Below are 22,331 nucleotides of genomic sequence, written 5' to 3'. Positions count from 1 at the left end.
GAGAATCTTACCCAGATGAGCATAATGCTCCTCTATCTGATAGCCGACCCCTAACTAGACTACAACTCCCACAATCCCTTGCAACACTGATCTTCAGCAAAGCTAGTCCCTCCCACCAGGATCCCCACATCCCTGCAGCAGCTGCCCGCCGGGCCCTTAATGTTTTACCTCCTGTGGGTGTTCCGGTTACTGTTGACATGACCCTGCCCGGTGCACCCCGGCGTCGGACACTTCAGTACATTCTCGTGCATCGCCAGAACTGAGCCGCGGAAAGAAACAAAAACCACCAGTTTATCATCAAAGCTTTATTACCTCATAGAATAAATTTCAGTGGCGGCCTTCAAATAAACGGAATAATTGTCAGCGCCCCATCCAGACCTTTATTTTTTTTATTATGATTATTATGCTCGGAATGATCCGCCATACTGGTTTGAATTGGGAAAGTGGATGAGTTATTGGTATCCAGACCAGCCAAGGAATAAGAGGCCAAATGCACCCTGGGAATATCAGGACTAGAACATTCTAGATCTGTAATTCTAGATAGTAACCGAACATTTTAATTCTGGGTTAAATCTATGGAAATAGAGAGCGATGAATACGTGCGAAACCCGTGGGGCTTTGTTCTTATTTTATAGGATTTATTTAAGAATAATGACTGCGTTTGCTACAACTATCTGGATTTTGTTACTTTGTTTCCATAGGAACCCAACAACCTTTTCATGAGTTTACACTAAACAGAGAACTAACTCTTACATTATTAGAGCTCCGTAACTATAAAAGCGAAGCCAGGCTCAGATACCGACTTCACATCGGCCGCCGCTGACTGAGATATTACCGTCGGAAGACGTGAGAAGATCGTTGGCTTCCATGCAGCGATCCAAACATTGCATGAAAAATACGCCCCCCGGGAGCCCGTGAGACGCCTTCCAATTACCCCCCCTGAGGTGCCAGCCTGGGGTTAGCAGGTGTGGATGATGTAACACAAGCCCGACTCCCACTAAACACACAGATTCTTATTATACTCACTCTCCGGAGGGATCCTGTCCTTGTGAGGACATCCTGAGAGGCTTCGGTGATGAGGATACAGCCCTGTAACATGACCCGTGCCGTCGCAGCCAGGTGTGGGGCATTTAATCTCTCGCTTCTCCGGTCTCGCGGCATCTGGCAAATCCAAACGACTCACATGAGAAAAAAGCTACTTGGGGGGCAACTGATGTTTAATGAAAGGGTCGGCATAACGAACTACCACCTGCGTGTCCAACAGATCATAACCCCAGACGGGTCAAACACAGCAGGCTTTGCTTTAATTCTTTGCTTATATTCTAAGCAGTAGAAAGGAGATAAAGGTCCTTCCTTAAAGCTGCTGAACTGTTTAACCCAAATCAATTTTTTAAAAGAATTCCTTTAGGTGACAATTTTCAGCATGTAAAGTCATCGCGTTAATGGTATATATATAGAGAGAGATATATATGTGTGTCCTCCGAGTCGGCACAATAACACGGTAACACAATACGGATCTCACTGTAACCCACAAGCCAAGCTGAAAACGACACCGGGGAATCGATGGGAGAGCGCAAGCTTTTCCATTTGCCGTGCGCTAATCTGCTTCCGGAGATTACATTACACTTTCTCAATCATCCAGAGGAAAAGGCTGATCAGTTATATCGTATCGCCTTTCAAACGGGCGAGAGAGGAAGCCGCCTCGATGCGATGCTTAGAAAGCAAGAAAGAGGTGGGCGGTGTTTACAGCCGCCAAACGAACGGGGAGACAAATCGCTTCTCGCTCGGAAAGTCTCCCTTGTCGTTGGTTTAATGATACATTGTATCGGGGGGGGTTATATTTCAATGTATATTATGAAACAAATAAAAGAAAGAAATTTACCGTAGAAGTTTTTCCTCATGGTGTCTATGGACTTATTTTGTTTATCATCCGGCTGGAAATTCTTAGCGACGTCCCCTGAGGATCGACTCGGCTCCCGAACGGCTTTCACCTGTTCTGCTTTGAGGGCGATCGCTTGTTCCAAGAGACCCAGGTTCCCTCGAGTCATCATGTCGTACATTTCGGACTCATCCGTCACGGACGACTTCTGAGAATGGCTGTCGTCGTCTTTGTCGTCGTCCGACCTAACCTCCACGATGACGGAGTATTCGGGTTTAGGACTGAACCGTCCTTCACAGTGGATTTTAGGGGAGTCCTGAGAAACACGAGGCGCATCTTGGTTGACCATCTCAGAGGAACACTCTTCTTCTTCCTCTTCCTCTTCGTCCAGATCATCAACATCATCCTCGTCAAGGTCATCATCGTCATCTTCTTCTTCTTCTTCCTCTTCATCTGCGTCTTTCTGCAGCTTACAGGCGTTGACGTCGCAGTTGACGTCGTCCCTGGGCTCCAGACACACCTCGCTGCTCCTTTCACTGGTGACCTCGATGACCTCTTCGGCATCTTCAGTCTGAATGATGATCTCCTTGTCACACACGTCCTCCACCAAGGCTTCTTCGACCTCCTCCTGGACTAGCTCTACCACGCCAGAACTCGGTTTGGGAGAGTCCAGCTCGCTTTCTGCCAAATGCCCCTCTGACACCAGCGCCTGCTTGGCTATATGCCCCAGGTTCAACAGAGAATTGGCAATGATTTCCTGGTAGCTGCTGTAGCCGGGTTTTGCAGGAGAGCTGCTTTCAGCGTTGGCCGTCTCTTCTCCATATGTAGCTTTTTCAGCTTAAAAAAAAGAACCGAAACAAGTTAATCTCTATCCTACCTGGAACTTCTCATACATGGATCTTGAAACAATTGTATCACCTTCTGCGGGGTCTGGGCTGGGGGTATCTTTTGGTTCTGTCGCTTCCGAATCCTCCTCTGTCTCTTCTAGCGTTCCCTCGGAATCCTCCGACCCGGACTCCTCCTGCTTCATCTCGGTCTCCTCGCTCCCATCGCTGTCCACGTTGTACCCTTCGTCCAGCGCCAACTTGAGCGGGTGCGATTTCCTTTTGGACGATGAGGTCTCTGTTTCCGCGTCCTGCAGCTTGCGTTTCCGCGCTAAGGGGCAGCTTTGTAAACTGTCGTGAGACAAAAAGACGCGCACTTGGTCAATACGTCACTTTTTATCCTTTATATTCAGTAAATTAGGGGGGGAATCTATTTCTGTGTTTTAATAGCTAAAAACCTCCATTCCCGGAGGAAATATTCATCGCAAGTAATATCTTTATTCCGAAGACAAATATAAATGCATATTATCTATTGTTACAAATTCCAGAGATTTTCATAAACAGCCCGGTAATTTGATCTTTCGGAATATAAGACTTTATCCCAGAGGGACGTTTTTCATTATATTTCACGTTCTCCAGCCCTCTCCTTCGGGGAGTAATCATTTTCTTCATACCTCGGCAATAAAAAGAGCCACTGTCTTTTCTCGAGGAACGCGTTCTAGGAAATCTCCGATGACACGGAAACGCCGCGTAACGTAGTTATCCTTCAACAAACTGTCTCTTGATGCTTAGAAATATTCTTTCTAATTTGATCACATATTTCTGAGCCGAAATTAGATATTCAGCAACGTGTTTAAGGCCCCGGACTGTAACAACCAGCAGATACCGAACGGTCGATACGAACTAACGGTCCTATTGTGGCTGCTTGCGTTTAGATCGGGGTATTGAGCGACATTAAGCCGTCCTTTTAATCTATTTCGCTACGAGTGGGTTTCAGAGGATGAACCCCTTTAATGGAACTTCTATGTCTTGCATGCTTTCCGCTTGTGTGTCCTGAGCCAATGCAGCCTGGAGTGGGGCAGCTAAAAGGCAAAAATATAAATAAAACCCCCGCTCGTGTCCCCCAAGCAGGCCCGGACTGGCCATCGGGCACACCGGGCATTTGCCCGGTGGGCCGGGCCACGGCAGGGCCGCATTGACTTAGGGGCTGATGGAGCTGCAGCTCCAGGCCCCTACCCTACCTACGGCCGCATTAACGCAGGGCATAAGGGGCACCTGCCCCTTAAGCCCGCCGCAACAGCGACCTGGTCCGCCACTCTAAGGGGGCGGAAAGTCCCCATCAAGGCCGGCCTTACGGGTCTGCGGCCGCACAGGGTTGAGATTAAAACATCGGGTTTTTTTTAAACTTTATTTAACATCCTCCTTGTTAAATAAAGTTTTTTTTAACTTTATTTAACATGGAGGATGTTAAATAAAGTTGAAAAAAAACCCCCGGTGGTGGGGCTTCCCGGCCCCTTAGAGCAGGGCCGACCTTTGGGGTGTGCGACCGCACAGGGCGCCACACTCCAGGGGGCGGCGGCGGGGGGCGGTCCGCACCGGGTGCCGCTCATCAGAGGGTGCCAACTTGCGGCACCCGGCACCCCTCCAGAGACGGACAGTAATGTCCGCCGCTGGAGGAGCAGGCTCGCAAGGGAGCGGTATCGGAGGTCTTTAACAGACCTCCGGTTCCCTTGAGTGATTTTAAGCCGGGTTCAACCCGGCTTAAAATCACTCAAGGGAGCCGGAGGTCTGTTAAAGACCTCCGATACCGCTCCCTTGTGATCCGCCCGGCAACAGCTGCTGTGCGCCGGGGTTTGTTGTAAGATCCCGGCGCACAGCACTGAAGCCGCGCCCACCGCTGTCCGTGCCCTCTGACCCGGAAGAAGACAGAGAAGACAGAAGAACTGAAGAAGAGGAAAAGAAGCTGAAAGAAGAAAGGAAAGGTAGGAAAGCATTAAGTGAGAGTGGATTGCTATATGTGTGGATTGGTATATATGTGTGTGGATTGGTATATATGTGTGTGGATTGGTATATATATGTGGATTAGTATATGTGTGTGGATTAGTATATGTGTGTGGATTAGTATATATGTGTGGATTGGTATGCGTGTGGATTGGTATGCGTGTGGATTGGTATATATGTGTGGATTGGTATGCGTGTGGATTGGTATGCGTGTGGATTGGTATATATGTGTGGATTGGTATACGTGTGGATTGGTATGTGTGTGTGGATTGGTATATGTGTGGATTGGTAAGTGTGTGAGAGTGATGGGTGTTATGCTGTACCATTTCCAATGTCTTTTTCATGATCTAATCATGCTCTAAAAGTACATCATAACTCCCATCACTCTATACTGTTCCATACAGTGGCAGAGCTGGGAGGCAGAGGCCTTGCACCCCCACCGCAGGACTCCTGAAAGGTAAGTGAACTTCAAAGAGGGAGAGGGTAGATAGTTAGGAGGGGGTAGTTGCGGCGGGCTTAAGGGGCTCTGCGTTAATGCGGCCATATAGGACCAGTCAGTCCGGTCCTGACTGGGCCTATTTTAAGGTGGGGGCCTGGAGCTGCAGCTCCATCAGCCCCTAAGTCAATCCTGCCCTGCCACAGGCGCGGTCGCAGTTGCTGCTTGCTCCGGCAACAAGGTAAGTAGGGTGAGGGAGGGGGGTGCAGTGAGAAGGGGCAGAGGGGGGTTAGATAGTGAGAAAGGGGGAGAGGGGATAGATAGAGGCGGTACATATTGAGAAGTGGGGAAGGGGGTAACATAGTGAAAAGGGGGAACATAGTGAGAAGGGGCAGATAAGATGAAGAGAGGGGGTAGTGTGAATGCGTATGAGAATGAATGAATGTGTGGATGAATTGTGTGAATGCGTATGACAATGAATTCATGTGAGGATGAATTGCTTGAATGATTTGTGAGACTGCATTAATGAATGTGTTAATGATTTGTGTGAATGATTAAATGCAAAGATGGTACATGAAGGGTGGGCTTTAACAATAAATAAATAAATAAATAAGGGCTGCTCAGGCTTAAATGCCCGGGCCTATTTTTTGTCCCAGTCCGGGCCTGCCCCCAAGCCCCCCTGCTCACACACCTATCAGGTGTAATAGCCACATGCCCGGCATGAGCCGGCGGGCCCGACCGTCAGCTCTCAGGCTGATCGCCGTGCTGAATTCTAGATCCGCTTTAATGAAAAGATTGACCTCCGTCTAATTAATTGAGAGCTTCATTACGGCTTTATGGTTATGCTTAATTAAAGATTTGCATGCGCACAATACAACGTTCAAGGACTGTTGGTGATGAATTTTAACACTTTGAGTGCTGCAGGGCACCCATAGGTTTTTTTTGGAACTTGTGCCAGCAGTTAGATCCCTGCTCTAGAACACCTTCAATGCTCAACGAGGTTCCAGAGCTATCAAAGTGCTACATGACTTCCCATGTCTGTCCAGCGGTTGTAGACAAAGGGAGATCGATTGTTATAAGGTATGGCGGAGTTCCATGCGGCGAATGGGTTCTTACCTCACTTCCTGTCCCACAAGATCTGCTGGGATCACTGGGGAGAGATCCAAAAAGATTCCGCATTAGAATGACAGAGATTTACGAATGAGAAAATACCCTTTACTATTTCCAGGTCTTAGTAACTCATAGGGATCTCCTTTTTTCCCCCTTCTCTGGGGATTTTGATGATGTCACTTACTGATGCTGATGATGTCACTAGTCTACAAGAATGATTTGTGCTTAAAAAAAAAGTAATTAAAATATAACTCGGGTTCAATAAGTAGCGAAGTTAGAATAAGATCCCCGAGAGAGGCAATTACATCATAATCTGTTCACGCAATCTGAAAATGTTGGGGAAAAGGGTAATAGTTACTTTTATCCACCATTTTTATGACGAATTCTAGAACCCCTCATACTAATTAATGCTGCTTGATGTCGCGTCTTCAAACATCGCAACGTAAGCGATTTGCTGGAAGACGAGCCGGGTCTTCACTACTCCCGAGCCGGCGTGTGTGTCCCGGCTTCTCAGCTTTTAGCTGCGCCCCTCAGGGAGCTCCCTCGCATGGCGTGGCGCAGCCGGCAACGCCGCAAACCAACGCTTGGAAGTAACTAAGAGATTTCCAAAGTTGCGAAGGAATGAATTGTAAATCTCGGTGGGTTACGAGAGCCGCCAGTATTGGCTTTTTTGTGAATGAGTCTAACGATCTGAGATTATACGAGGAGAACCTTCGTCTCCGCGGTGGAGAACGGGAGAGCTGCAGACGGCGAGCTTACCTCTGATGGATTTGGATCGTGTGCGAGTTCTTTTATCTTCAATGTCTACATTCATCTGCAATTGGATTGGAAGCGGCATTAATGAGAGGAGCGTTTAGGAGATAGCTGAAGGTTGGAGAAAAGGCGCGGGGATCTTGGGGGTATTTATCCCAGCGTCGGGGCGAATGGGCAGATTGTCAGGGTTTTTTTACCCCCGTCTCAGGGTGAATGGGCAGATTGCTCTATCACAGATGGAATCCCTGCTTGAATACAGGTGACTCAATTCAGAATATCTTTTACCGCTTGACAAGTCATGGTTTTCCGTTAGTCGGTCTCTAAAATAGGATCTGTAAGGTGGGCTATTAAAGGGTTAACTTGTGGCCCTCTCTGGGCTCCTGGGCTCACCTTGGCCTCCCGGCTGTTTAGTTTTTGTCTTGTTTCACAGCTGCTGATCCTCTCGCCTCGAGTCCACCTTTGGTTTAGCAGCTCCCCCCGGAATTCATTCTCTGTCGATACCAAGAATAGAAGAAGATGGGGTTAAAGGAGAGAGTGAGAGACGGTGCCCATTAACACCCTCGCTGACCATTAATACCCCCGCTGACCATTAATACTTGTCCAGGTCCTGAAAACCACATCAAAACCTTACTTTTGGGACTGACCTCTCATCAGCGTTCATTGAGGTTTCTACCCCATCTTACAGAAAATGGTTCAAAACCAATAGATTCTTAAACTTATGACCCCCCCCCAACACCCCAAATGGCAGAATGGGTTTTATTCACCCCGTTTAATTTATAAAGCCGTTTCCTGCTGTTTCTATACACATTATCGGGGCTTTTAGGGCAGTAGAACCCTGCGATACCCTCATACCCAGCAAACATTCTGACCTCCTTGAAAAGAGGGGCATCAGGGGGAGGAGAGAGGGGTAGCTAAAGCTTTATAGTAATAAATACGGGTTATCGGGACGCACATAAATACTACAAAGCGAAACACAGTAATGAGATGCAAAGAGCGGGGCTGTTTGATGTAAAGCGGCCATTTGTCTGGCACTTAGCGGTGCACACGTGACATCACGCCTTCATGCGTGTTCCTGGTCTCCATATATCTACACATTACATCTGCAGCAATAAACACGGCCCCTCGCCGTGATATTGCCACTCGCTGCGGCCCCTGTGGGGGAGGTTGGTTGTCAGCAGTACTGAGTGATACGCAGAGATTTGCTCCCAGTCCCTCCGCAGTAACATTTACGAGGCTTGATGGATGGTTGGGGAGCGGAGGGGGGGGAGCGTTGCTTTTATTCTCCCTCTGCCCTCCATCCTTCATTCATTATCATTCACGGTCACAAACCTCACCTGCCGTTAAATAATGTCATTTTCTGACAACCTGCCCAGCGTCGAGACCCCCTCCTGGCAGAGAGACCCCCCTCCCGACAGCGAGACCCCCTTCTCCAGCCTTACGGGCCCTGCTAACCTGGGAAGATGCCCTTCAGAAACATGACCTCCAAATAATTATCCAGAGGCACATTTTTAGTTAAAAACAATATTTTTCCATTTAAATATCCCATCACAAATGCATGTAACTCTTTCCATGCCTGCAATGACATAACTATATTTAGGAAGACTAGGGGAAGCCATTTCGCTGCGCACACTTGACTTCCTCCTAAACCGTAAATCAACTTCCTGTACTTTATTAAGCTAAAAGGTTATCGACGTCCTAAAATGGTTTCCAGAAGCTTCAATGAGAACCGGGAGACCAGGGGCCAAGAGTTAACTCTTTGAGGTGCAGAGGGGTGCGCGTGGACCCCCGAGAATTACCAACCCCCGGCACAAGAGTTCCTGACATCATTATTTTAATTCACATTAAACTTCCATCAAAATGAGAACATAATCTACCCGTTATAAAGAGACATACGTCGCCGTGACGGCGGCCATGCGTGTGTTGGTGGGCATGTGAACAAAGCGGTAGCAATCCCTGCAGGGGAGGAATTACTAGCAATATTTACATTGTAACCATTAACAGCGGAGAATAATTTGCACGTCGTTGTGTGACAAAAGTATTGACAGATTTCAGGTTACACAGACAAGTATTTGCATAATGAGCAAGACCTTCGTCACCTGCATGCAAATAAGGCTCCGCCCCCTTAGCCTGTGTGCCTGTTCATTGTTTTCCTGTCTATTCATCCGATTTTGACTCAATCCTACAAATACTATTTTTTTAATGACTAAAAAAAAATTCAGATGCAAATATAACACTTATATGCAAATATAACTCCTCCCTTAAGCACTTTCATGCAAAATATCTCCACCCTTAAATCTTTATGCAGCTTTAACTATTAAAATGGCAAAAGAAATCCTTGATAAATAACAACCCGGCAAATATAGGGTCAAGGTCATAAAAAAAAGTATAAGTTAATCTCTGACTAGCCATGCCCCCCAACCACGCCCACAAAAACGACCCCATTTGGAAATATGTCTCATTTTCTTGACTCCGCGTGATCGCCGCAACCATAAGTTCTGGCTAAAAAGATGTAAAGCACAACTACGAGCAAATGTATAGATCAAGCAAAAAAAAAAAACTATAGCCCCGCCCACTTATTGGCGCAAGCGTTTTTTCCCATTATGGGTAATTTGCATATGACATCACAATTTTTATTTTAAACTTTTTGCACAATGAATAGATCTGAACGGTGTCACTGTGGGGAGCGTCATGTGACCCCCACGCTCGTCGTGTGTCAGGTGTCCGTATAAATATTACATCACCTCGGTGTCCGTTTCCTGGTTTATTTAAAAGGGTGAGATCAACGCAATAGGTTTCTATGTGGGTCACAGTGACAGTACGAGGACTCCTGAGTCCTGCACCAGTTATGCAAAGATTTACAGATATGCTAATTAGTTAACTGTTAGGAGGAGGGCTCGGGTGCTCAGGGGTACTTTTTAAGGGGTGTGGCTGGGGAAGATGAATGGGCTTTATTTGCCCGTTTAATTTATAAAGCCGTTTCCTGCTGTTTCTATACACATTATCGGGGCTTTTAGGGCTGAAGAACCCTACGATACCCTCATACCCAACAAACATTCTGACCTCCTAGAAAAGAGGGGCATCAGGGAAGGAGAGAGGGGGGCATCAGGGGAGATAAGAGGGGCAGAAGGGAGGGACTGGACAAGCTAAACAGTGACATACGTCATAAAGCAAATAAAAATGTTGACATATTGAAATCCAGTCCCTACACGCATGAAGCAGGCGGATCAGGCGGTATTCCATATATTTATCCAGCCAGGGATAGCGGGAGCCGAATGCAGCCTCCGGAGGCCAAAAAATTAATCATGAAAATGGGAAGCTGGAGGTTGTCAGCCCCCTCCGCGCATCCCTCCTTCTAATGCAACGAGTTTAACCCCCTCTGCTGTGTCACGGCTCCATGCACAGCACAATAACACAATGCGGGACGCAGTCAACGAGCCAATAGGAGGCCAGGGGGCGGGGACATATTACATTCTCGCACATTGTTACAATAACTACCCCCCACCCCCAGCCCCCATGTAATATGTGCGGCTTGCGGATAAATTATATCAAAAATGCAATGTTGGCACATAGGAGCCATTACCCTCCGCGCTTCGCACATTCCAGAACCTTCGCCTGCGTCATATGACACGTCGTGATAGATGCCTTTGGCCCTTAAGGGCCAGACGCAAAAAAACCCTTAAAAACACTTAAGATGAAGAATAACTAACAGCGTTTATTCACCTGACGCTGAGCGTAACGCATGCATTTTAACTAAATTCAGTTATTTGTCCCCGAATCACGTTCCTTGATTTCACGTTGACGCGTTTTATTATTCCTCGTATTCACGGAGTTTCCGTTTATAACAATTTGGATTTTAAAGAAATACAACTTTTTTACCCCAATAATAAGCGCAAAAAAACCCCCTTGTTTTCAGAAATGGTCCGGAAGCGTTAATTGCAGAAATTAGCCGGAACAAGGAATGAACGCTGATCGGACTCAGGCACTGAAGGGGTTAAATTACACTTATGTATTTCCAAAGGATTTTATTCCACTCCAACGATGGCAAAACTTTTGATTTCTCCCCGTTTCATCTAAATGATTAAAAAAAAAATGCACCAACTTCCCAAAAATGCCCCATTTAACCCCCGCTGCAGAGAAACGCGTCGGAGCCCAGAGCCAATCAGTCAGCTGCAATGTATCAAACGGTTGGAAATGAGACAAATATATATAAACCTGATTGTGCAGCTCGGGGTCTTTGTGTAACCCTTTGATTGCCAGCGAGGGGTAAAAAAAACCTTTTAACCCTTCCTGCTACCATCCCCCACGCAGGGTTTCATTAAACAATTTCCAGTTATGTTTTGGACCAAAAACGCGCCTTCGCAGTTTTGTGTTCCTTTTCCTCGGTCTTGGTGATCAGTTGCCTCCATCAGGGGTACTTTTGCCCCCTCTTTATGAAGAGTAAGAGTCTGGGGCTGGGGGGTCTCGGGTCTGGGTCGAGTCTCCTTATCTCCATCGCTGTAACCCGGTAGGAGACGTCCATCTGTCACCCGAAGGCGCGGCTCGTCCCTCTGTTGGCTCCATTTTATTTGCCCTTCTGTCAGCGCCTCACCTACCCTACCTGGCTTGTTTATCTGCCCTCCCCCGGGGGGGGGGGGTCGCCGTCCATCTGTCGGCCTCCATACAGAAGGGTTTGTGTGGAATCAGCACAGATGGGTTCCTAGGAAACGTTCAGAACGTCGAACTGCGTCGGCCACAAAAACACAAATCCCACGATCCACGGAATATCCAGAAATCCGGCCGAGGGGCAGATAACAGGGGGGGGATAACTGGGGGGCCTAAGAGGTGTAGAACCAGCTGGGAACCTCATGGTGGCATCAGCCTGCGTTACATACCCCGGGGTATCAGGAGGTTGCGATAGGGCAGTAACACCGTATACTTACCCCGATCTACACCTATTCCCAGCTCCACACAGCGAGAGTCCTAAAACCTACTTACCCCTTAATGCCCTACATCGTGCCATAATGGCCGTCCAAGGACCCCCATCGGCAAAGACTCAAACCTTAATCAGTCATTGGTCTTGTCTTAGATTCAGGAGCCTTATGCCTATCCCATGCATGTTTAATACCCTCACTGTATTACCCTCTACCACCTCTGTTGGGATGCTGTTCCACTTATCTACCGCACATTTTATTGGCTGTATGGTTCAGCCCCGAGCTGAAGGTTACGGAGGTGCCGTATTTTTCTGTATTTTTCTGTTTTCACATCTCTTTTTTTTCCAGTAATAACCAAATACAAGCTGCGCTCTTTAATCTTTCAAACACTAACCCACTGCTGTGAAAATCATACATGCCGACCTCCCCGCATCACGCCGCTGCTCTCCTCTTTTTTCCATTTATATGCAAATGTTGACCTTTCACCCCAGCTGGCGAGAAGAAGAATATTTTTCCTAAAAATGCAAATAAAAGGAGGCAGCCATTTCAGCCTCCGATGTTTTCGCTCCTTCTTAAACCGAGTGCGGCTGTGAAATGCAAACCATGTGCGGCAGGAGTAATTATACGGCGTGTGGGGTGGGTACTGGGATCAGCAGCCCTGCTGATGGGGAACAAGTCCTTGTGTTTGCTTTGGGGAGATGAGCGCAGGTTTATTTAATAAGATGGGCCTCCCGTTAACAAGCGAGACTCAAGCATTTACAATATTTTACCCGGAGATAAAGGCAGCAAATTATCAACAATAAAGGCAGAACAGCCTCCCGGCAGAGCTGGTAGAGGGTAATACAGTGAGTGGATGAAACATGCATGGGATAGACATACGGCTCCTGAATCTAAAACGAGACCAACAACTGATTAAGGTTTGAGTCTTTACAGCAGGAGAAACGGGCGACTAGGCGGGGGGCCGCCAGGGGCCGATCTGCTGGCAGGACTTCCAAGTATTGAAAATGAATGACCATACAGACAATACCCTTGAGGGCAGATGCCACTTCCTGTTACTGAGCTATGACATCACAGGGATTATGTCGTTGTCATCATTATTCTGATTCTGTATGGAAATTAATTTTATTTTTCCAGATTTCGGGATTAATCAGTTACAATAAAAAAACGTATCAGCAAAAGTTTGACCGGAACCTGATAAGAAGAGTTATCGAGGGGCACTTTTGTTTTGTGGGTGTGGTTAGAGGCATGGCTGGGGCGGGGTATTTAAGAGCGACCTGCCCCCCCGCTCGGATTTCAAAAATAAAGAAAAAAAAACAGAAATGCCCCTCAATTGTTACAATTGTAATAGTTTCCAGGTTATTTCATAATATGTTCTCATTTGTTTATTTGTGGCGCAAAAATAAAATGATTGTAATTGATGTCATGTTTGTTTGTTTAAAAATGTGCTTTATGTGGAATTCTGTTGCTACAGTAACAAGTTCAATGTTGTGACATCTTTATGACATCATTGTTACAGTTTCTAGAAGAGAAAGTTACTTTTTAATGAATATCCCCAGCTTGTAATGTATATACGCCATGTGAACACCTTTAACCCTCGGGTATCCATGGTTTCATTCAGGAGCTGTATACCTATCCCATGCCTATTTAATACCCTCACTGTTTTTTACCCTCTGCCACTTCTGCTGGGAGGCTGTTCCACTTATCTACCACCCTCTTAGTAAAGTAAATCTTCCTTCCATTCCATCTCAGCCTCTGACCCTCTAGTGTTAGATTCGCTCTCTTGTTGTAACTTTTCTCTTGTCCTTTATTAACCCATTTATGTGTTTAAATGTTTAACCCCTTCCTGACATACACCCTGTCCCGGTTCTTGCTACTAGTTTTTACCCCTGAAACCATCTCCTGGGCCTTCGCTGAAGGCAATGAGGGGTTAATGTTTAAAGGGACTCTGTAGAGCCACCTGCTTGACGATCGCTTACTTTCCGCGGACGCGTTGCAAGCAGCTCGTATTTATCTGCTCTGCAGAACGCGATCCCCGCCTGCGCATGGGGGTAAAAACCCTCCGCACCCCACCCCCCGGGGCGCGTGTCACTGCGGCTGAATTATGAGCTCATACAGAAATGTCACTCGGAGGTGTATTTATCGCATGTATCGCCCCCCGCCCCATCTCGCTCACCGTGTTGCTTGGAAAGCGCTGACAGGGGGATTTTCGGGGTGATTTATACCTTTTGCTCTCAGAATCAATAACCTGGCTGCTTTAACACAGATAGTTATCAGGCTCTGCTTACATGCACTCAGGTGGGCGAGCCAGTTGGGGATAACAGGCCACTTGATGGACATGTAATAAGAAGCTGAATGCCTGGACTGCAGACACTGGTGAGAATGTATGTGTTATTTCTGTAGACAAGTGGTAGATAAGTGGAATGGCCTCCTGACCGAAGTGGTAGAAGGTAATACAGTGAGGGAATTTAAGCATGCATGGGATAGGCATACGGTTCCAACGACTGGTCTGAGCTCTTCCAGTGGGAATAATGGGCCCGGGGGCAGCTCAGGGGCCCCTACTCACTGGCTGAAAGCCCCCATAGCTGTGCGTCTGTGGCAAGGAGAGGGTCTCGTCTGGAGGAAGGGTTGCTAGTCTTTCATTCCATCAGAAGTATCCGCCGGCCTCGCAGTAACGGCCTCCACCGGGCCTCCGCTCTGTCATTCGGCTAATTACGGCTTGTTTGAAGTGACTGCTTCGGACTTGTTGGGCCCCCCGTCCCCCCGCGGACCCCCGTAACCTCCAGTCGGATGACTGGCCGTGAAAATCGAGTTCATTTGTAAAACAATTCAGAGCAAAGCCCTCGGCAGCCATAAAACCCCCATGAATCTGTCGGCCAACAAAGAGAGGGCGCCGCTGCTGCGCACGTCCTTTATCTGAGCACAATAAACACGCAAATTGGGCCCCCAGGAAACATGTTTAACCAGCGCAGTGCCGCAGGGGTCATCACATCCCCTTCACCGCCTAAAACACGGCCAATGGCTGGAGTACATGCACCCCAAACTCTCAGAAGAGCATGATGGGAGTTGTGGTCCGACCACAGTTAGAACGCCATAAGTGGTCTGTCGACTTCTCACCGACTGAGAAAGTCCTACAGAGCGTGGAGTGATCCCCTTAATACCCGACATCCACCACACAGTAACAGCCCCGGTAACGGCCCCAGCAACAGCCCTGGTAACGACGGGCCATTATTACAACAAAATTGACCATTGGGCAGAGGCTCACAGGACAGCCGGCCACCAAGGCCCCTCCCCCTGTGCGGAAACCTTTATACAAACAGTTAATTATCAAATTAATTAAACTCTTTTGGTGCTAAAGGGGGGCAAAACCATCAAATAAAATACAAAATAATTACCCCCTGTGCCCCTCAGACCACCCCAATGACCCCCAAAGAATGTGGGGCAGGATGGATGCAGCTTCCGGAAGGTGCCCATGTTGTTGTTGTGTTTACTGCGAATTCATGTGCGGCAGCGGCTTGAATATCTATAAATGGCACGGCTCTGCTGCGGCCCCCGGGGGCTGTTACTAGAAAGCTTCGGGTACCCGAGAAACGCGTCAGGTCTCCGCGCACGCAGAGCTCGCCACGCGGCACGAACCCCCTCTTAGCGGGGGCTTTATTTATTTACAGAATCGTCACAATGGATCGAAATCTAAAAATTCTTCTGTGTTTTTATTACAGAGGAATTCTGGGGAAACAGCAGCATCGACCCAGTGGTTGTTATGGCGACTGCACCTCTTTTACAACTTTGCACCAAAATAGCACATAATAACCCAAAGACTCGGTTAACGAGCAGAGTGCGTACGTGAAGCTCGCTGGGGGGGGGGTTAATCACTGATATGACCCGATCCCATCCGCCGATCACTTTATGGTCTTTCATTTGTTGAACTTTTCCACAAACTTCTTACCCGGAGGTTTTGCCATACCAGCAGCTTTCACAGGGTTAACTCTGTCAGCCTATGTGCATTGGTCGTTACTGACACATATACATATATACTGAACCATATATATACTGATACATATATATACTGATACATATATATAATATACTGATACATATACATATATACTGATATATATTAAATACTGATACATATATATACTGATCCATATATACATATATACTGATACATATATATGCATATATAATATACTGATCCATAAACATATATAAACCTATACTGATCCATATATATACATACATATACTGATCCATATATACTTATGCATATATATACACTGATACATATATACATATACTGATCCATATACATATATATGCATATACTGATCCATACACATATACATATACTAATGCACATATATAATATACTGATACATATATACATATACTGATCCATATACATATATACATATGCTGATACATATATACATATTCTAATGCACATATATAATATACTGATACATATATCTACATATACTAATCCATATATATACTGATCCATATATACATATACTGATCCACATAACTGTGTAACGCATATTCACACAAAAACATACAAGGGATATAAAGGAAAATGAAATGAATATATAAACATAAACGTAATTATGTCTACAAAATATACATGTTTACGAGATAAATGTTACTTATACAAAGGCGCCCAATGTTCTCTATATCCAGTATATATGTGCCGTTGGTAGATAAATGACATATAATACATGCGCGTTATAGCGCGTTCCAGCGGGGTGTGGACGGGGGTGTGTTACCCCTACCCAGGGCAGGCACTTTACTTTGTGTTCTCGCACATACCCACCGAGTGCGCAGACAAAGCGCCTGAGCGGGGGGCTGCTGTGCTGTTTCTATGACAGCCATTGCTGCTCCTGCCCTTTGTTTGTCATTAATTAAAGTGACCATATGGAAGGAGCTGATAAAGGCAGCAGATGAGCCTCACAGAAAAGGAATAACCCGTCTCAAAGGTTTTTTCTTTGAAATCCAGCCCTTTATGGATGTGAATAGGAGCCTGACGAGGCGAATATCTGATTGTACTGTAGGAAGGTGTACTCAGAGACTCCCAGCCTGGTAACTACTACTCCGGCGTAACAGAAACAAAGATACACAACTCCCGTAGCAAAGAGCGCCACGCATTTAGGACAATGGTGAATTATCTACCCCCAAAGTGACACCCGGCTCTGAAAAACACCCCAATTCCATAACGTAACCCCACCAGGTTCTACAAAAAGAACTTTATTTCACTTTTTTTGCCCTCCGGAGGTTATTTTTCCACCAAATTCAATTTCACTTAAAAGCAAAGAGCCCACCGAGGACCCTCGATAACCAACAACTCGCAATACAGTCCGCAAACCCACCAGCAAACCAACCAATCTGCCTTCAAATCCCCCAAAAACGGGACACAGAGCTAAATTCATTCATTTCTAATATAACCTCACCTCCAAAAACTAACAACAATCCACCTCGACCTCACGGGAGGCACTCCAATGCCCATCATCCAACCAGGCCACAAACACGACCGAGCGTCCTTTACTCCAACTCATAGAGTTTATGCCTCTAAAAAGTCCACCTTTATAAGTGGAACAATTGCCCCCAGGGGCAGAGTTGGGGGGGGGGAGTGTAAAAGCCTAGTTTCCTTATTTCAACCAGCTGCAGAGGAAAGCCCTTGGCTCGCTGTCCGAGGTGCTGAACCGGCCCGTCTATTCAAGGGACTCCATGGACTTACCTCATTCTGCTATTGTTTGCCCTTCCTCACAATGGCATCAGGAGATGAGCTCCGTCATGAGATGCTCATGGCTGAAAGAGGGCGTGATGGGGGGCAGTCTGTAGTTATCACCCCGTTTCTCGCTCCCGGTTGAAGGCTTTTTTCCTCCCCACGCCTTCCTGTAGAGCAGTCCCGGTGGCTTCGGCCAAGGACTTCACTTAAGAAGAAGGTTCCTCGGCAGGAGAAGCTCGGAGGTGGTGAGGACCCGCCGTTAGAATGTTACTCCTGAGGTCCAGCCTTGAAATGTATCTGTTTACTCCCGGAGGTGAAACAATGTTACAGTACGGCATCAAAAAAATAAAGATGGAGCGGCTCACTTCCTCCGGGGAGAGAGAGAGGGCCGGACCCTTCTTGTCACATCGACCTATTATTGTCTCTGCTCCAGTCAACAGAAGGTGGCCGGCCGAGCCAAGCTGATTAATAATTAATATGCGAGATCGTTGGACGTTCTTCAATGGGGAGGTTACAAAAGGCTGCGCACGTTACAACTGTCATCGTAATCCCACCCCTGCATTGTCAGCTGTTGGTACAGTCCAATAATTTCCTAAGAGCAACACCCAGAGAATGACAGATGCCCCCGAGTGGGCAGATCCGAGGGGGGAAAGTTCCACTCCTCGGCCATTTCTGGTCGGAAGGGCGACCCTTTTTTTTTTTTTTGATTCTCCCCTTTAAATCCGAAGGCGAGTCAACGAGCGCAGCTTCACGAAACCTCCTAAGGCTCTCCTGGGATCTGATCGTGTTCAGTAAACAGGAGCACATGCCATCAACTGCAGGAAAATGGAGCATTTAACCCACCGGTGGCCAGCCTGCTACCAACCAGCCATATTCTGCTCCCACGACCATTTTATCAATGCCCGAGTCCACCATATCAGCCTCGAAACATTCTGCGTCTCACTTCCATAATCTCCAGGGGCGGAAAAAAAAGGCAGCGCATGCGATTACCTAATGATTCTATTTTCTGAGATCCAAATAACTGAAAGTTTATGGGGGGTTTTTAGTGTCATTTTATGTCTTTTTTCACTAATAAACGGCATGAAACTATCTTATTTCAAAAATGGAGTAAAAAAAAAAGATGCAGTCTACTGTTAACCCCTTCTCCACCACCCAAAACAACGACAAAAACAGAAACGCACACAATTAAAAGCTGATGACGCAAAGAACTAAACTCATGAAACACATAAAATGTCTTTTTATCACACTTAACACAAATAGTTTGTAACAAAAATCTCCGCAAAAATCACACATTTCACACCAAATTCTGCTGACATCACGAAATAATACAGAGATTTTTCAGGCAACCAAAATAATACTTTTTCTGTTTATATACCACAGTAAATCCCGGTGATGTTTTTGGCTATTTTTGACCCAAATATAAAACACATTTTTCATATAATTGCAACTAATGCTTTTCATTTGTGAGGCCGCTGAAATAAAATTAAAGTTTTCTGAATAATGTGAGTCAGGAGCAGGCAGAGAACCAGACCCTCTCTCAACCGAGTCCAGACCCTGAGTTTTATATCCAGAGAATCAGCACCAGGGGCATGGACAGCTCCCCCCGGGCAGCCCAGTAACAGCCAGCGCAAGCCCCAACACATTCACCGCAACACGTTAGCGAAATACATCTCACAGTATAAGTGTAAGCTCTGTGGCCACAAATATCCTGCAACTGTGCACAACGACATCATTATTGTTTAATTATTCTAAAAAATATTAATACAAAAAAATGGTTATTAAAAGCGTTTCTGCGTGTGTGCGTGTGCGCGTGTGCGCGTGTGCGCGTGTGCGCGTGTGCGCGTGTGTGCGTGTGAAATCCGAATGCTGCGACCCGAGCAAATACAAATAAATATAAATTATCTGAATATTTCTTTTTCTCCAAAATATCCAAAACAAAGTTGTGCCAAAACCCAAAAAGTATTTAATTTTTTTTTTTTTAACTATATAAACTTTTTTATATATTTAATTGTGGAAAAACTGTGAAAATTAAAAAAAATAATAATACTTTGCTGATGATATTAAATATTAAATATTTATTATGCGTGATGGAATTACCTATTTTCTCTTTGTTTTTAATTCGTTTTAATAGAGAGTCTGTCGCAAAAATTTCCTTAAAAATAATAATTCTCCAATTCTCCAAAGTAATTTTTTTTTTAATATAAACTTCTGCCGGTGATTTGCGAGGGTCCTAATTGGGCGCGTTTCGCAGCTGGGCCAAGTTTGCTTCTCCCTACAATTAACGCTCCCGTATTCTCGCCATTTAAATGCGTTTGCATTAATATTGTATATGGAACAGCTGAAGTCTTGGGTAATACCGGCAGAGGGGAGACCCCGGCAGATGGAGAAAACAAAACAAAAAAAAAAGTTTTAATAAGCCCCGGGGGCCTGACATTGTCATAATGCCCCCTCCCCCCCTCCAATACCCCAGCCTTTAGGACATGCTTTGTCTTGAGTCAGGAGTTCGCTTTGTGACAGATTTCAATTGAACTTTTTTCAAGTTAAGTAAATTCAGGGATTTTTTTTTTTTTTTTTGGTGTTTCGATCAAATTTAACAGCTTTGAAGAGTTTTTCTTTTTTTTTTTCTTCATTTTTTTTAATAAGAAGTCCTTGAGCGGGCACAATTAGGTAGAGGTGGTAATTTAAGTCAAAATAAAAGAACATTTTTGCCCAGAACCCCTATATATATATATAAATATTGACGTATAGATTTTTGGTGTAACTTATTATAAAGTTGGAAATTAGAATTATAGATTTTCAGTCTCTTGTGCTTTTTTTCTTTCATAATTAAGGATATTAACCCTTTCTGCTTAACCTTTTCTAACTCTTTGAGATTCTGGTATTAAGCTTTTTTCTCGCCGGCGTCAGCGGAGACGTTTCATTCATTAGCTTAAACGCGTTAAGGTCTGGCACCTCCGCTGGGAAACCATTCCTATCTTGCCAATACCGACGGATGATGGGAATTATAGTTAACAGCAATGGGAAAAAGTCTTGAACTTTTTCTGGTAGAAAAAAAGTAGTTTTTGTTAAAACAAAATTGGCATTTTGTGCCAGCCGATAACTTCAAACCCAAAGTTCCCAACATATGGATACGAAGAATAATATGACAGGTCGGAACCGAGCCAGAATATTAAATCTGCCCCGGCCGCCCCCCCCGCGGATCACAGAATAATCGACAATGTAACAAATTGCTAAAAATCAGTAAATTACATTAAAAAGGAGATTTACTGACCGAGGAACGTTTCGCACAGTTTCATCTTTGCTGCTTGTCTTGGAGACACTTCACGCCGAACTTAACTTCATTCCTAGAAAAGTTGTTGCAAGTTCCAAAAGCTTATGTGTTGGAGAGGTCGATGCGAGCCCCGAGCCGGCCAATCACAGCCCTGCCTGCGATAATTACCCAACAATGGGGCCGTGGGCAGCCAATCCAGGCCAACAGCCCTGTGTGCTAAAAACAATGGCTTATAGACGAGGAAGACAAAGAGAACCTGCTCCCCCCTCTGATACTTTGCCTGCTGGAACTTGGGACAATCCCCCCCCCACCCAACACACACGCATGACACATTGTATCAGATAACAGCAGTGACTTCCTTACACGTTACGTTTACTTTACGGAGAGAGTGGTAGATAAGTGGAACAGCCTCCCAGCAGAAGTGGTAGCGGGTAATACAGTAAGGGTACTAAACATACATGGGATAGACATACGGCTCCTGAATCTAAGACGAGACCAACGACTAGACGGGGGCCGAATGGGGCCGATCTGCCGGCGGGTTCTGGGTTTCTACGGATGTATATAAGCCCCTCTCTGTGAGCCCACCGGATAAAGCTGAAGGATTTTCTTATTATCTCTGCCGCGCATTGAGGTTACATAAAAATGACGTAACCACACAATTTACCCAGAGTATTACACAACAAGGAAGGATTCATCTTACTAAAGAACCTGTCATGATTGTGGGGCTTGAGGACTGGGTGGGTTGTACAACCCCCCCCCCCCCCCGGGTCATCTATGAAACTGAAAGGGTTAACAGCAGAGATAAAAACTTTTAAAGGTTTTGCTAAAACTATGAAGAATCCGTGAAAATGTCCTTCGCGAGGCCGATGCGGAGATCGTGTCCGGAGACCCCAGGCTGCGGATCCCCCCCGCCGGCAGATGGGATCCATTGTCCTCTGGGATCCATCAACACAGAAATGCCCCGTCATTCGGCAAACTTTAGCTGCATTTCCCCGTTTCTGGTCGTTTGACTGGCAATCTGCTTTTTTTTTTTTTTTTTTTTAACTCCAACTTCTGATTCAAACAAAGACCCGAGCGGCAGCTGCTCCGGAGCCTCCAGAAAGCATTTGGAAATTACATTACTGCCGACGACCGGCAGATGACTTACTGCGAGGCTCATCTCTCTAATCTAATAGAAGCCCTAAAAACATTACGCTTTCCATTAACTGTCCTGATAAAGTCCGCTAAAGAGAAACATTTTGTTCTGAACCCCAAGAAAGGAAAAGTACTTATTTTGCGCTCAGATTTTTTTTTCTTGGCTAAATACCATTTATTGATCTTTATGGCTTGGATTCTGTTGAGCTTTTATATGGGGGGGTTTTGATGCCTCAATCTAGAAATGTTGCCAAATCGACTTGGTGGTTTTTTTGTTTCTTTTTAATGACG

General features: G+C 45.9%; 1 protein-coding gene across 2 annotated transcripts in view; it reads right to left on the bottom strand.

Moving 5' to 3' along the window:
- MYT1 (myelin transcription factor 1) overlaps positions 1 to 20,967 on the bottom strand; it is a 31,035-nt gene extending 10,068 nt beyond the window's left edge. The window contains exons 1-8 of one of the 2 annotated variants that reach the window (XM_053452905.1): positions 20,907 to 20,967; positions 7,394 to 7,494; positions 7,010 to 7,064; positions 6,257 to 6,290; positions 2,798 to 3,054; positions 1,883 to 2,716; positions 1,027 to 1,161; positions 169 to 259 (exon numbers count right to left, since the gene is read on the bottom strand). In XM_053452905.1, the coding sequence (XP_053308880.1) occupies positions 169 to 259; positions 1,027 to 1,161; positions 1,883 to 2,716; positions 2,798 to 3,054; positions 6,257 to 6,290; positions 7,010 to 7,064; positions 7,394 to 7,494; positions 20,907 to 20,931 (1,532 nt within the window). In that variant the 5' untranslated portion in view covers positions 20,932 to 20,967. Of the gene's footprint in view, positions 1 to 168; positions 260 to 1,026; positions 1,162 to 1,882; positions 2,717 to 2,797; positions 3,055 to 6,256; positions 6,291 to 7,009; positions 7,065 to 7,393; positions 7,495 to 17,644; positions 17,882 to 20,906 lie in introns of those variants that run through there. The other variant, XM_053452906.1, reaches the window with a different exon arrangement.
- Positions 20,968 to 22,331: the final 1,364 nt, after the last annotated feature.

The sequence above is a fragment of the Spea bombifrons genome, chromosome 13 (genome assembly GCF_027358695.1).
Source record: "Spea bombifrons isolate aSpeBom1 chromosome 13, aSpeBom1.2.pri, whole genome shotgun sequence".
Taxonomy (NCBI): Eukaryota; Metazoa; Chordata; class Amphibia; order Anura; family Pelobatidae; genus Spea; species Spea bombifrons.
This window is presented reverse-complemented; position numbering and strand designations above follow the sequence as displayed.